The sequence below is a fragment of the Saccostrea cucullata genome, unplaced genomic scaffold, assembly GCF_032062105.1.
Source record: "Saccostrea cucullata isolate Sc308-1 unplaced genomic scaffold, CSIRO_AGI_Scuc_v1 ctg17972, whole genome shotgun sequence".
NCBI classification, from domain to species: domain Eukaryota; kingdom Metazoa; phylum Mollusca; class Bivalvia; order Ostreida; family Ostreidae; genus Saccostrea; species Saccostrea cuccullata.
In genome coordinates, this window is record NW_026917883.1 from 1 (window position 1) to 13,670 (window position 13,670).

Sequence of the window (13,670 nt, forward strand, 5' to 3'; positions counted from 1 at the left end):
CCCTCAAAGATACCTACATGTACATAGTAGGCCTGAAGTCGGCAGCTAAATATTTTTTGACGATCAGACGGACAGATAGGAATATTATCCAGTCATAGATCGAATTCGCAGGAGATGTCAGGTAATACCACCATTCTGTAAGTTTGCTGATCAATAGTTCAACGTCCCCTTAGAACAGCAGTCAGAATATCAAATCAATAAACCATATATACGCCCCAAGTCAGTTTTTGTGAGTACTTTTTGTTGTATGTGTATTAATCAATCTGCTCCTTAGATAATTCGTAATAAAATCAAACAAATTAGACAGAGAATGAAACAGGTCTTCTTGCAGACTTTGTGATTCCATGTTTCCCCATGAATGTCTAGATACGTGATTGTAAGATCAGACAGTGTCCTTATCAATGAAATAATGAACTCAGAAACGCCGATCATATAAATGGAGATTCTTTTGATGAACGTGTTATTGAATTAAATAATATAGACATCTGCAGAAAATATCGTGAATGTCTTAGATTAACGATGAAAACCTGTATGGAAAGCTCGGTTTTGTCACAAATCAAGTCTGATCGTAAGATCGAGCTTCGCGGAGGACAGTGGACATTCGTGTATACTGTGAACTTAGACAATATATATCATGAAGTCTCATAGATTTCTTAACAAAGAATATATTTTTCAACCATCTTGTGATTTATAATGAAAATTACTTCCAACTCATCGAAAGTATACCAGTGACAAACAATTTTATTTTCGTATGATTGCTGAGCTTCCTCTATCTTACCCAATACAAATAAAATTGAAAATTCTCCAAAGAAAGTCAAAGTAGTAGGTCAAGGTCAAAACATAAAAAAGAGTCAAGATTTACACATTACAGGTGAGATATGAAAGCCCTAGCACCAACTATTCAAAATTATGGCAAAACTTAAATTGAAAAGTTTTGAAAAGCAAGTCAAACTCTTAAACTCTACGCAAATTTTAAATTGAAAGTTTTCAAAAGCAAGTCAACCTCCTGAGAAAAGGTCTTTCACAATTATAAACAAGACTAAGCACTCACCATTTTAGAGTTATGGAAAATGCTCAAAATTTTAATAGTGGGTCAAATGCCAAGGTCAAGCTTAAGTTTTACGTTTGTAACATTTTGCAAAACTGGGTCAATTTCAAAAATCAAAATTAAAAGGTCATAAGGATTTTGTTTTTAACCATAAAAAGATCGTTTCATTTTACTAGGAATTATACATGAAAAAATATGAAAAGTTTAGCTCCAACCAATGAAAAATAATCGGTAATGTTAATACACAGAGAGACAGACGGACAGACCGAACACTATCTATTAACCCTATTTTTTAAATACGGTAGCATAAAAATTTGAACAGATTCAATTCAGCCCACAAAAAAAATTCTGACTTTGGATGAATCCAATAGTTGTTGTAGATATGTAAGGATATTGTTAAAAATTTGCAGTGCACCTTAAAGAAGACGAAACAAAAACATTTTAACCACAGGAACTTTGGTATCGTACATCCTTAACTTTCATAACAGACTGTTTCAAATCGACTTGGTTTCCCTCTCCATTCATTGGTTTTCAGATAGGGAGCATTCTAATACAAAACTAGGACTTAGTATTGTAAACAACTGCCATAGTCTAAAAAACAATGTCTGTAAACTTTTGGAGATTGATTTTAAGAATTGATTGTCCTGTCTTGTTTACAGTTAGTTGTGTGAATTGTGTATTCTGCAACCTTAAAGACTGCAATCAATGAACCAAGATTAAAGTGGAGAGAAAATTGTTATCTAGCAATTCACAAAATGAGCGGTAGAACTCTTGCCAATTATTCATAAGGCTTATACTTTTTATTTGCTGATTGTGAACTAATTAATTATAAGCTACATTATATATGACCTTTAAGTCGAGAATTTTCACATACTAGTAATGTGCTTCCCTGAGTTCTAATTTTTAGACACACAAAACATACTTTTAAAAGTACTCGTTAAAATTCGTTCACAGTTTCAATTATTCAAATCTCCAGTAGTAAAATTGTCATTAAATATACTTCTAAATTTGATTTTAAATATCTATTTTTCATTTAGAGTTATGGTATGATTTCCTCTTGTGGACCTTTAAAATTATCAATTATTTACAGACATTGATCTGAGTGATATTCTATATATTCCATAGAGGCAGCTGAGAATTAATGTCGAGTCATCAAAAAACAAAAGACAGGTCAATACGAGTTAAACAAAACCTGCTTTAACAGAGTAAAAATTTTAGGTCACTTGAGTCATTAAAGTATCAATCGTTTTCAGTCATTTTTTTCTCCTGAACTTTGGTATACAGCGTCTAATGGAAAAGGAAAAAAATTAAAAAATTGTCTCGGCTTTCTTGTGATTTGAGGGGAAGGCGAACACTTACTCATGGGTACTAGAGGATTTTTCTTGATTTTTTTTTCAGAAGATACATTTTACATGTAAATATGTCATGCGACCGATCTCATACCATAGATGGTTGAGATATCAACCGACTAGTTCATTTGATATTTTAAAAATGTAAACAAACTTATTACTTGTGGTGTCTGTGGAGTATTAGTTATGTGCAATGTCCTTGGAGCGGGATATGGGAAAAATTTTATTGTTTACTTGGTTAACATTAACATTAGTGTAATGTCCTCCCACAATTTGTACAAAAGACAAAATAACTATCTCCCTCTGTAATGAAATAATGGCAGGCAAATATGCCGAGCAATAAATCTGTTTTGTCACTGAACAATACCAGGAAAAAAGTAGAATTGATTCCGAGGAAATGAAAACATTCTCATTCAAATCCATAGTGTAATTGCTTTTTGTTGAATTACGGATTGTCATACGAGAGAGTACGGGGTTTCTGTAAATATGGGTCTCAGTACCCGCCCACCCTGTTTGTTTAACACGGATTTGTCTTCTGTTATTACGGGTTTGACTGAAGCTCGATTTTAATCTGAGCCGTATGTTACAGGGCGTTCGATTGAATTCACTCTATATTCAACTTCGGCTTTCTATACTAAAAGACTCTGTTACAAGACTTCATGATATCTTCACCAAAGTACTCGACTAGACGTTTCACATCAGCCATATTGATTTTATTAAAGCACTTAGCTTTACAGGTGACATTGACATTTACCTACAACATAACACTGTTCACAAGAGAAGGCATTAAATCTAATTTTGGTAGAAAATTCCGGTATCTATATAAGAAACCCGACAGATTATATTCCCTTAGCTCATGTTTTTATTTATACTTTCACAAAAGAACCATTAGTCCACATCTTTCGAGATGAATATTTTATCGTTTTACCACATTAAGCTATGAATGCTACTCACACTTACAGAAGTGTATTAAGTTCAAACACCCCCCTTAGTAATATTGTACAGTTGGGATGGTTGAAAAAATTACTAGTAAATAAAATGGTGCAACTTTTGTACGGGTAGATTCTACTTGCATTCCATACAAAATCTCGTGTCTGTTTTTTTGCACGTAAGAAATGAGGAAACAGTGACATTTTTTTCTCAAATGACAAGTCCCCTCCGATAGTCTGATATATCTTTTAGTCTTTATTTACCAACATGTATACACAGAGATGAGGGTGCTGCATGTTATTGGTACATTCCTAAAGGAACGTACCGTAGGGTTCATGCTTGTGTGTGTAGGTGGGTTAGTTAGTTTTTATGTGCGTTACAGAAGTGACGTAATTTGCTTCAGGATCAAATGCCCCGAGTTATGTTTTTTTTTTGCGAGGGGATATGCTCCACAATCCCTTGTTTCTTTCTCTTTTCTTCAATATTTTGGGAAATATGAATGAAATCTATAAACAGGCGTGAGTAAATGATAGAGTTTTAGATTCTGAGTCATAATTTGTGATTTTAAAGACTTTTCTCGTTAAGATATCTCAAGACGAACAGTACAGCGATGTTTATGATGGATAAATTAATTAAACACATATGTCCATGCAATGTGTACATATGTACTCTGATTCTTAAATAAAATGCGGTTACATACAGCGACACAAACAGAGACAACGAATAAAGCGATCTCTATTTTGATCTAGATAATTACTTAGTAATTATGAATTGACATTAACAGAGATGGGAAGTCGAACCCCCTCCTCCCCTCACCCTGAAAATGTCGAGGGTAGATTTTCTCAAGACAAATACATGATTTATACGAATATATATATATATATTTTTCGGGGATAATGATGAAAAAAAAGTGGGGAAGGAGCACAAAACCCCCTCCCGATTCGGCAATGCCAAATACAAAGTCATATATTAATTTTAAAAAGTCAAATGTCACTGTTTAAATATTTTTTTTTCAAAGGGAACGAAAATGACAATAAGAAATATGAAGACACTACAGTACAAACTAGCGCTAATTGTAACGGGGACCGTTACAGATGTTCCCCAAACGCTCCCCAACTCCCTTTTGGTGCCATATTCCCTGGAAGCTTCATTAAATAAGACAAACTCGATGCATTTGAGACTTAAAACGTTTACCCAGAAGTGTACAAAGTTCATTCAAATTTTAGCATTGCACGCGTGCGCATGTGAATGCATGTGCGTAATGACCATATCATCTTGTCTACACAATCTATATTTTGATATACTTAATATTAAAGTATTTAATCCAAAAGTATTAAAAAGATAGGCTCATTCAAGTGTTTTTTTTATTTTGTTCATTTCACGTGCACGCACGTGCATACATGAGCATGTTGACCATACCTTCTTGTAGATGTCCGTTACATCTATCAATGTGCTAAATCCCACCCTGTTTGGTTGAAAACCAAGGGAGTTATAGCTGTTTAAAGTTTCTGCCAATCAGATTGCAGCGCACATACATGCACGTGTATGCATGTGCATGGTGACCATATTTTCTTGTAGTAGTCCAGTATATCTATCTATGTTCCAAATCCCATCCTGTTTGGTTGAAAATCAAGGGAGTTATAGCTATTTAAAGTTTAAGCCAATCAGATTGCAGTGCACGTGCATGCACGTGTTTTCATCATAATTGCTATAAATCATGTTGTAGGAAATCCTAATGCATGGCTATTTTCAAAATTTCTAAGGATTTCGTCAAAAAACAAGTAAGATATTGAGACTTTAGTTTCAGCCAATCAGAGCAAAGCGCACGTGCATGCGCGTGAGATCTTGCTATTTTGACCATGTCATATTGTCTATGCTACTAATATATCCTTATATTATAAGTTTCAAAGCATTTCATCAAAAATTTAAAAAGTTACGCCTATATCAATTAAATCTGTCATTACACATGTTGCACGTGCACGCTCTTGCAAGCACGTGCGCGCAAAATGACCTTCGTTCCGCAAATCTACATAACATGTCTACTGACCCTAAAAACATTTCACCTTAGTCGGATGTATAGTTTACGAGATCATTCCCGGACAAAAAAGTACCCAGGAAGAAGAAGAAAAATAATAATAATAATAAGAAACAGAGTAAAAACAATATGTTCCCCAACTTCGTTTGGGGAACATAATTATGATTACTAGACGCAAACGCTACGAGGATACACATTAAATATATACTAGGTGGGGTAGAGAGAGAGGGGTGGGTGGATGGCTGGGGTTTTTTTACTGCTGTATGTGTAACCCTTTTTTAAAGCAAAGTTTTACCTTTATCGATCTTTATTGCCAGAGGGAATCTATTACAGATAAAGTTCGGTATCTCGATATCGGATATGTCGACTATTCAGATAAGTCGGCATCCGTTTACGGTCCGGATAGTGTTAGTAATGTATTAATACCGCGACACTGTGGTTACAGGAAACTAATCTGTACAAATTACTAGTATATGAGTTGATATATACTGGGTTACAAACAGTTCTGGTAGTTGACAGAATTGTGTGGCAGTGTGTACGTTAACTAAGTTTATCTCTATTACAACAATATCGTGTTCCTTAAATATTATTTCTTGCTTTCAGTATCAGATTTCGCTCGCCAGATGGCAGCAGTCTACGAACAATTTGCCAAAGACATTCAGACTATCATTGCAGCATTCAAAACCAAATATGAAGACCTCAGACGAGACAGGTACTGTCACTGTAAAAAGATTCTCTGACAAGCAGAACCATTAACAGAAACTGGACAGTTATATATTAATATAGACCGAATATAACGGATATTCTACTGAGGAAGGAGAAAAAGTACCAATGTCAATATGCAAAATATGAAATACGCATTTACAAATTTAAAAAAACCAAATCTTTTTGTCAGTAGTTATTTTAAATTAAATTTATAAATACAGTACTTGAAAGTTCCAACAATTTATTTCATTACATATGCATAAGGAAAGAATGGTTGCAATTTTTTTATTTGTTTGTTTGCAAACAGACCAACAGACACACCTTCCACAATCTTATCTGCCTGGGACTGTTTGCTGCATGGGACAGAAAACGATGCACAGGTAAAAAAAAATACACGGATAAATTTAAAGTGAACAAATAGTTTTCAAATGAGGTTTTTTTTACCGAGTAATCGAATATCATATAATATTTCCATTTCTAATTTTTTCTCTGTGATAACTTGAAAGTTAGGGGGAGTTTATTTCTTGATAATTCTACCGGAATGTAAATTAGGTAGGTCGATAGGTCAGGAGCTAAGGAGGCCTAATACGCATGCAAATCTCGTGCGGCTGCCTTTATGTTTGTCGTCAGTGGGCGAGGACTATTGAAATTGACATGGAAGTCCTTATTTAATCTACATTTTTAAAGTCTAAATCTACAATTTTATTTCACAATGAAATGGAAATATAAGGAATCACTGTCTAGTTAGTGTAGTATGCCAGGGACATCAACGATGGATAATTTGCATAACGGCCGAAGCCCGTTATGCATAAATTATACGATATATTTTCGTTGATGCTCTGGCATACTACACTAACTAGACAGTGATTCCTTAAATATACATGTAATAAACAGATTAAACAATGAATATTTTTTAGTGTATAGAAGTAAACTGAAGAATCCCCCTCCCCGGGAGTTAAAAGAAAAAATATAATCATAAAGTTATGATACAGGTTTCCCAAAATAAGTAATGTTTTATGAAAATCCATTTAAATATCAATATAAATATTAAAAATCATTTGAATATCTTAACATTTGAAAATGGACGTAGGGGTAGGCCGGAGAACAATACTATCGTTCGCAGTTCTTCTATTTTCTGATTTTTGCATATCAAGAATTAAATAATAATAATATACCAAAAGATTTTTAAGTCAAAATTTAAAGCATTCATTTCAAAATATCAAAATTTAAAATAATTTTTTAATCAAAAATTTTATTATTTATTTTGATTTTTTGATAATGTGATGTAGTATCAGTTGAACATAGATGTGATGCCATATACAAATTTGGGTTTCTTATTGTATGCTGTTTTATCTGTTTGTATTTTCTAAACTTTCAGGCCCATATGGACGTAGCAGTCTTGCTAATGAAAAATGTACACAAACCTTTAGAAGAAGTGGCGATAAACAAAAAGAATCAGACTCAGAAACTCAATTCTTACCGAGACCAGTTCGAGGAGACCATGGATAAAGTGGAACACGACCTTCAAGTCGTACGTATTCATGCTTTCTCTCAAGTCGGCGTTTTAGGTTGTGTAAAACGGAAGTAATGTAATTTGCATCGGGATCGATGTTAAATGCTGTGTATGATGCTCCGCTTTGCTGTGTCTTTGTTTGTTTAAAATTTTTCATTTATTCTTTTTATTTATCTGGGTGTATACTTGGTTTTGACTATGATCATATTTTAAATCATCGTGTGATTTTACCACAATAGTTAAATTTTGAGGACGACAACATTTATACCAGACTTTAGGTTACACGAATAAAAAGTTGCTGAAATTAAGGGTTTTTTTTAGGGGGTACTTTTTATTTCTTTTGGTATTTTTTTCCTGTTTTCAAATCTTCCGTTGGAGTTAAAGAGAGATAACTGCATGGACTTGGAAGACATCAATAAAATCAATTAAAAAGACGATAATTCAAGTTTTTTACGGTCACATCTTCATCAGCCGTTCATTCTAAATTCAAAATTCAATCGAGATTGATTCTTGCCACAGGATGATGGTAAATCGACTCCAAAATTAACGCAAATTCGGAATTAAAGTTCACGTGCGAACGCAAATCAGGCTTACATTCGTATTATGAGGAAAATCCAATCACTCTGAGTAGGTAAAATAACAATAATGGCAGATTTAGCTGGTTCATCCGCTCGCCATTAAAATCTGAGCTCTTGCGTGAACAAGAATAAATGACATTTCTCAACATTCTATGCCTTTGTGTAAGAGGGCAGAGACGAATTTTTCTTCTTTATAAACTAAATAAAATATTTTTAAAAATATTTTTTAAGTATTTTATCGTCTTGCTTTTATTTAGAGATTTTTTTTAAATTATTTTCTTTTAGGATATATACAAGCAATTAATATTTAGTACAACAAAAAATTTGGAAAACTATTGAAACCTTTGCAAGGGCAACTTTTATTACTTACTATTACATGTAATTTTAAAAAAATGAGAGTGATAAATTAATTCCATGGTCAAAATACTATTCGTAGCTCAGCTAAGATTCAAAACATTGTAAAAATGGTCTTCAACCAAATTTTTGGAGAAGTTTTTGCAATTTAAGTCTTTTCAGGATTATTTATTTACTCAAGTGATACAACAACCTTTGTGAAGGGAAGGAAAATCGAGAGTTTTGCCGCAATTCTTTTGATATTCTCTCACACTGTGATGGAATATCATTTTTGATATCTTATCACACTCTGATAAGATATCACTTTTATTCAATACATAAATCACAGTATTTCACGGTTGAAAATTTAATAAATTTTACTTTATAAAAAAAAAATATACGAAGCGTGTATAATAGATTTTTTTTAAATTTTGGCAACAATTACACGTATTTCTTGTAGTTTAGCAGCTAACTAAATCTAAGGGGGATTTCCAGCTCAAAACTCGTCTCTTAGACATTCTGTCTCAATATTTTAGAAATAAACAACGTTATTCAGTGAACATGGCGTTATGAATAGCAATTGCTCTGCTGGCATATTCCATGATGCGCGCTAGCGCATCATGGAAAATATGCCAGCAGAGCTATTGCTATTCATAATGCCATGTTCACTGAATAATCGTTGTTTATTACTTATATTTGCATTCTTAGATTTTTTTTTCAAGAATATCAGAGGAAATCCTGACTTACATAAGGACACAGGGGCTTGTCACGAAATATTTATCTTCTTTTAATAAAGTTACCCCTACTATAAAAATACACAGTGTATTTTTAAAGTAGGGGTAACTTTATTAAAAGAAGATAAATATTTCGTGACAAGCCCTTGTGATAAGGACGCAGCTTCTTGTCTTCAGTAAAAAAAAAACATACGGCTTTAAAATCAGTGTACCTGATTAATGCTCCTTTTCTCTAATAAATCACGACTAATTTATAAAGTATTTCCCTCTCAGACACATTTATCTGGATACAAGCAGTGCCGTCATCACATTTTTGTTTTGATGCAGTTGTGACGTCATCGATCAACGTTATATTAAAACCCTCTGACAAAAATCAATAATTTAACACTATGATGAAAAATGAGAATGCTTTTATAATGATTATTACTCCAGAATGCTTTGCTATATATTTTTTTAGTTTTTCTATTTATTTTTAATAGCTGAAATCATTCTTGAAATAGATCTACTAGTTAAAGAAATTTTCCCTTTCTGAATGTTATTACCCAAGTGTGAAGAGTTATCGTTCTTTGTACAAATATGCATGATACGGAAAAATAAAAATATGGCAGTTCTCTACGACTTTAAAAAGTTTTATTATACAATTACATGTAAATACATTGACCAAAACTGAATTTTTAAAGATATAAATCAACAATCTTAAATATTCTGAATTTCCTTTTTTTTTCAAAGAATATAATTAAACACTTATTTTTATTCCTCTTACGAAACATATCATATATATACTTCTCAACACGCTGTACAACTGTAGTAGAGATAGTTCTACACGAGTGTGATAGAGCAATGGCACTCATAGTAGAAGCAGTTGCGTCTTTTTTAAGAAATACGGTATCATTTTTAAACATCTATCGGGATATAAATACGGGTTGGTCACGAGATTAAATTCCATAAAGGGCTTTATGATGAATTTAATCTCGTACCAACCCGTATTTATAGCCCCATAGATGTCTTAAAATGATACCTTATTACTTATATTTACATTTGTGACTTATTCATACGTTAAATTTGCCTGATTGTGACTTTTAACTTGCATGTGAAATGCATTATTTTTCAAACCCAACGGCATGTATGTAATCCACTGAATGCGCGTCGACCCATTATGACGTCACTGAGAAATTACGTCGAACGTTTATCCATAGGCACATCTATGACCTCTTGACCCCGTACCTGTATTTATACAGTTATAATTTAATTCTGTTTGTATTCTTGTCTCTCATTGGTTGATTTCCAAAAAGGAACGCATAACATTTTGTATAATCTGGTTTGGTATGGGGACACACCCCCTTGACAACCAGCTGAATCATCTGTATCCATCAATCCCCTCATTTCCAGTCCTTCGGATTCATGAAAAATTCCAGATTTAATGAATGTACCTTTAACTTCAAACAGTTGCTCGATCTTACCTCATGTAAACAAGCATCATGGCTGCTAGATCTATGTATCAGTTTTTACCTCCCCTTGCTTCCCATCACTTCCGTTACTACGGTTGTATTATTGCGCGGTAAATTTGAACTAATAAAAACAACACAATTTTACATCCCCAGTTGTTTAATTATTTTAAAATTAAATTATAAGGAATGACTCTAATTCTTGGCCAGATTATCGAGTATAATATGGTTTGGGTCAGTTTACGCTTTTTTATAATCCGCTTCGCGGATTATAAAGCGTAAACTGACCCAAACCATATTATACTCGATAATCTGGCCAAGAATTAGAGTCATTCCTTAAATAGATACGCATTGCTTTCAGTAGTGTTATATAAAGGAAAACAATTGCAAATGTAAATATAGTCGTATGAACGCAGTTGCAGACTACATGTTCATAGTGGGAGAGAGCAGTGAATATGCAAATATTCATTTATGACCCCGGGGACCAGAGTGCACAAGGAAAGTCAAATTTTACGCCAAAAACGTTTTACTTCAGTATTTTGGACCTTGATTTTTTTCTCTAAGAACAGTACAAATTAAGTGCATGCAACTATTTTTTATTGGTGTAAAAGGCAGAGGACATAATTTGTTACCTTTTTTCAACACACTAGGACTCATCCCTTTTTAATGAAAGCGTTTGGTAAAAATTATACGTCTATACTATTTTGGGATCTGCTATTTCACTTTCATCTCCAATAGTAGTCTGTTAATATATTTTTTTGTACTTTTCAAATTGAAAAAAAAAACTTCACAGTATAGATGTCTAGACAGCAAAGAAAACTTTTAAATAACGTAAGAACGCTTCACACAAAGATTTTAATTTCTATAATTGTATTAAATTAACATCAACTGAAGAGAGAGGGGACAAATATTGATTGTATTTTCAACTGGTCTTAAAACAGTTCTGTTTTCATTTTCATTTTCATTTGCTCAATATACTCCAAAGGCAATAGGATAATTATTTTCTGTTGGCATAGCTCCAAACAAAACAATCAACAGGTGTACTTTTATAATTGTATCCTCTCTCAACGGAGTAAGAGGGGATGTGGTAACACGCTCGTAAGGGTGTGTTAGTGTGTGTGAGGGTGTGTTAGTTAGGGTGTGTGTGTTAGTCTGTCCTTGCGTGAAACGGAAGCGACATTTGCATCGGGATCAATGTTGAATATATCGATATGCTCTTTGCGCGGGGATACTCTGTTTTGTAACACCCTGTGAAAATTGTGTCCTCCCATTCAGGCCATTGACAATGCCATTTTTAAAACATTTGAGATAGGGGGGGGATCAGCAAGTTAACCCCCTCCCCGAAAAAATGATCGAATCGAAGCCTTTTGTTTTAGATCGATATCTCTCTCTCATTCTCTCTGACAGTCTCTGTTTTATTATAGGCAGAAAAGAACTACGAGACTTCAGTGAAGCTTTACCAGACCAGTTCTAACTATAACGCCAGCCTTCAGTTCCACAGCGCTCACAACGAATACCTTTGTCAACTGTGTGCTTCCAACAGGACAATAGAGGAGTTCCAATATCTCATTCCACAGGTCTTAGAGGTATACGACACATGTCCCAACAATAATCTCAAATCCCGACAGTCCCATCATCCGAGAATAATGACCTTGTCTTAACTAGCTGGTCTGAAAACGTCCAGAAAGTTAATGCGCACGATTCTCGGCCAAGATTTTGCACATATTGCAGTCTAAGAGGAACAACTCTAAAATCAGGGAATCACTATTTCTTTCAAAAATGATTTTCTCAACACGATCACATGTGTTGTATGGGTTATATACACAAAAGTAATATATTTTATTTTTACTTTTGACCAGGAGCTAGAGGAGATTTATATAGACACCAGTAACACTGTCAACATAGCCATGGAGAGTCACGCGTTAATGCTGCTCACCAAGGTATGATGTGTATACCGGTATATATTAGGTCAAACGACTGACATTCAGAAAAGTATTTTATAAATATGTTGGTATGAAAAGAATATATTAACCAAAGCAGTTCATTCCAAGAGAAAATAAGGTACTAGTACTGTCTTAAATAAACGATATCATACATAAATGTTTTAGACTATATTCATAATATTGTGATGAGTTGAGAATACTATGAAGTATTGAAATGCTGTAATCAAGAATCTCTAATAAGTACAACTGCCCTCAGAGATCTGTTATAAGTGGGTTACACTGTACTCATTTAAATCACTGTCAATAAGTACAACTGCCCTCAATGATTTGTAATAAGATGAGTACAATTTGTTCTATAAGTTTCACTGCTCTCATTAAAGAAGTAGGGCAAGGTGGATAACTCTGGCAGGCTTCCAATATTTACATCACATCAATGCCAGAGAATATCATATATTTTGGTTGTGGTTTGCAACAATGCAATGCCAAAAGCTAGTTAAAAGACATGTCGATCGTATTGACTTAATTTACTTGCCGTAATTAAATTGTGTTCTGTATAGAATTAAGAAACTAAGGATCTGGGTTAGCTGTAATTCCTGTGTCACATCAGATTAGTGCAGATGCCACTGCAGGTTTGGATACCATATGTTCTGTGGGACTCCATAGAAATGATACTGGTAATTGCACAGTCACAGTTTGAAATGTTGAATTTGTTCTTTAGACTACCTACTGGTGTTAAAGTGTAAATGTTTAATCATGTTGATTTGATCAGAAATTTCAGAAATCAAATTCAAAGATAGGTGCCCTAATGATGGAGCCTAACGTCCTTAACAGAGTGCCCTAATGATGGACTGAACACCACAAGGTGCCCTAATGATGGAGCCTAACGCCCTGACAGGTGCCCTAATGATGGAGCCTCACGCCCTGACAGGTGCCCTAATGATGGAGCCTAACGCCCTAACAAGGTGCCCTAGGCCATACCAATTTCTAATACAGTTTGTCGGATTCGCCGCTTCTATTTTTAACAAATCAAAATTATAATATTAAAAAAAATAAATTT

At 33.9% G+C, this 13,670-nt stretch overlaps 1 protein-coding gene across 1 annotated transcript; it reads left to right on the forward strand.

Moving 5' to 3' along the window:
- Positions 1-4,113: 4,113 nt before the first annotated feature.
- On the forward strand, positions 4,114-13,287 carry LOC134255649 (uncharacterized; the record flags this gene model as incomplete). The annotated part of the gene is made up of 7 exons (XM_062738539.1): positions 4,114-4,159; positions 5,966-6,074; positions 6,375-6,447; positions 7,446-7,598; positions 12,095-12,256; positions 12,530-12,610; positions 13,221-13,287. Coding segments are annotated over exons 1-7 (691 nt in total), but the record flags the coding sequence as incomplete, so codon positions are not given.
- Between the last annotated feature and the right edge of the window lie 383 nt (positions 13,288-13,670).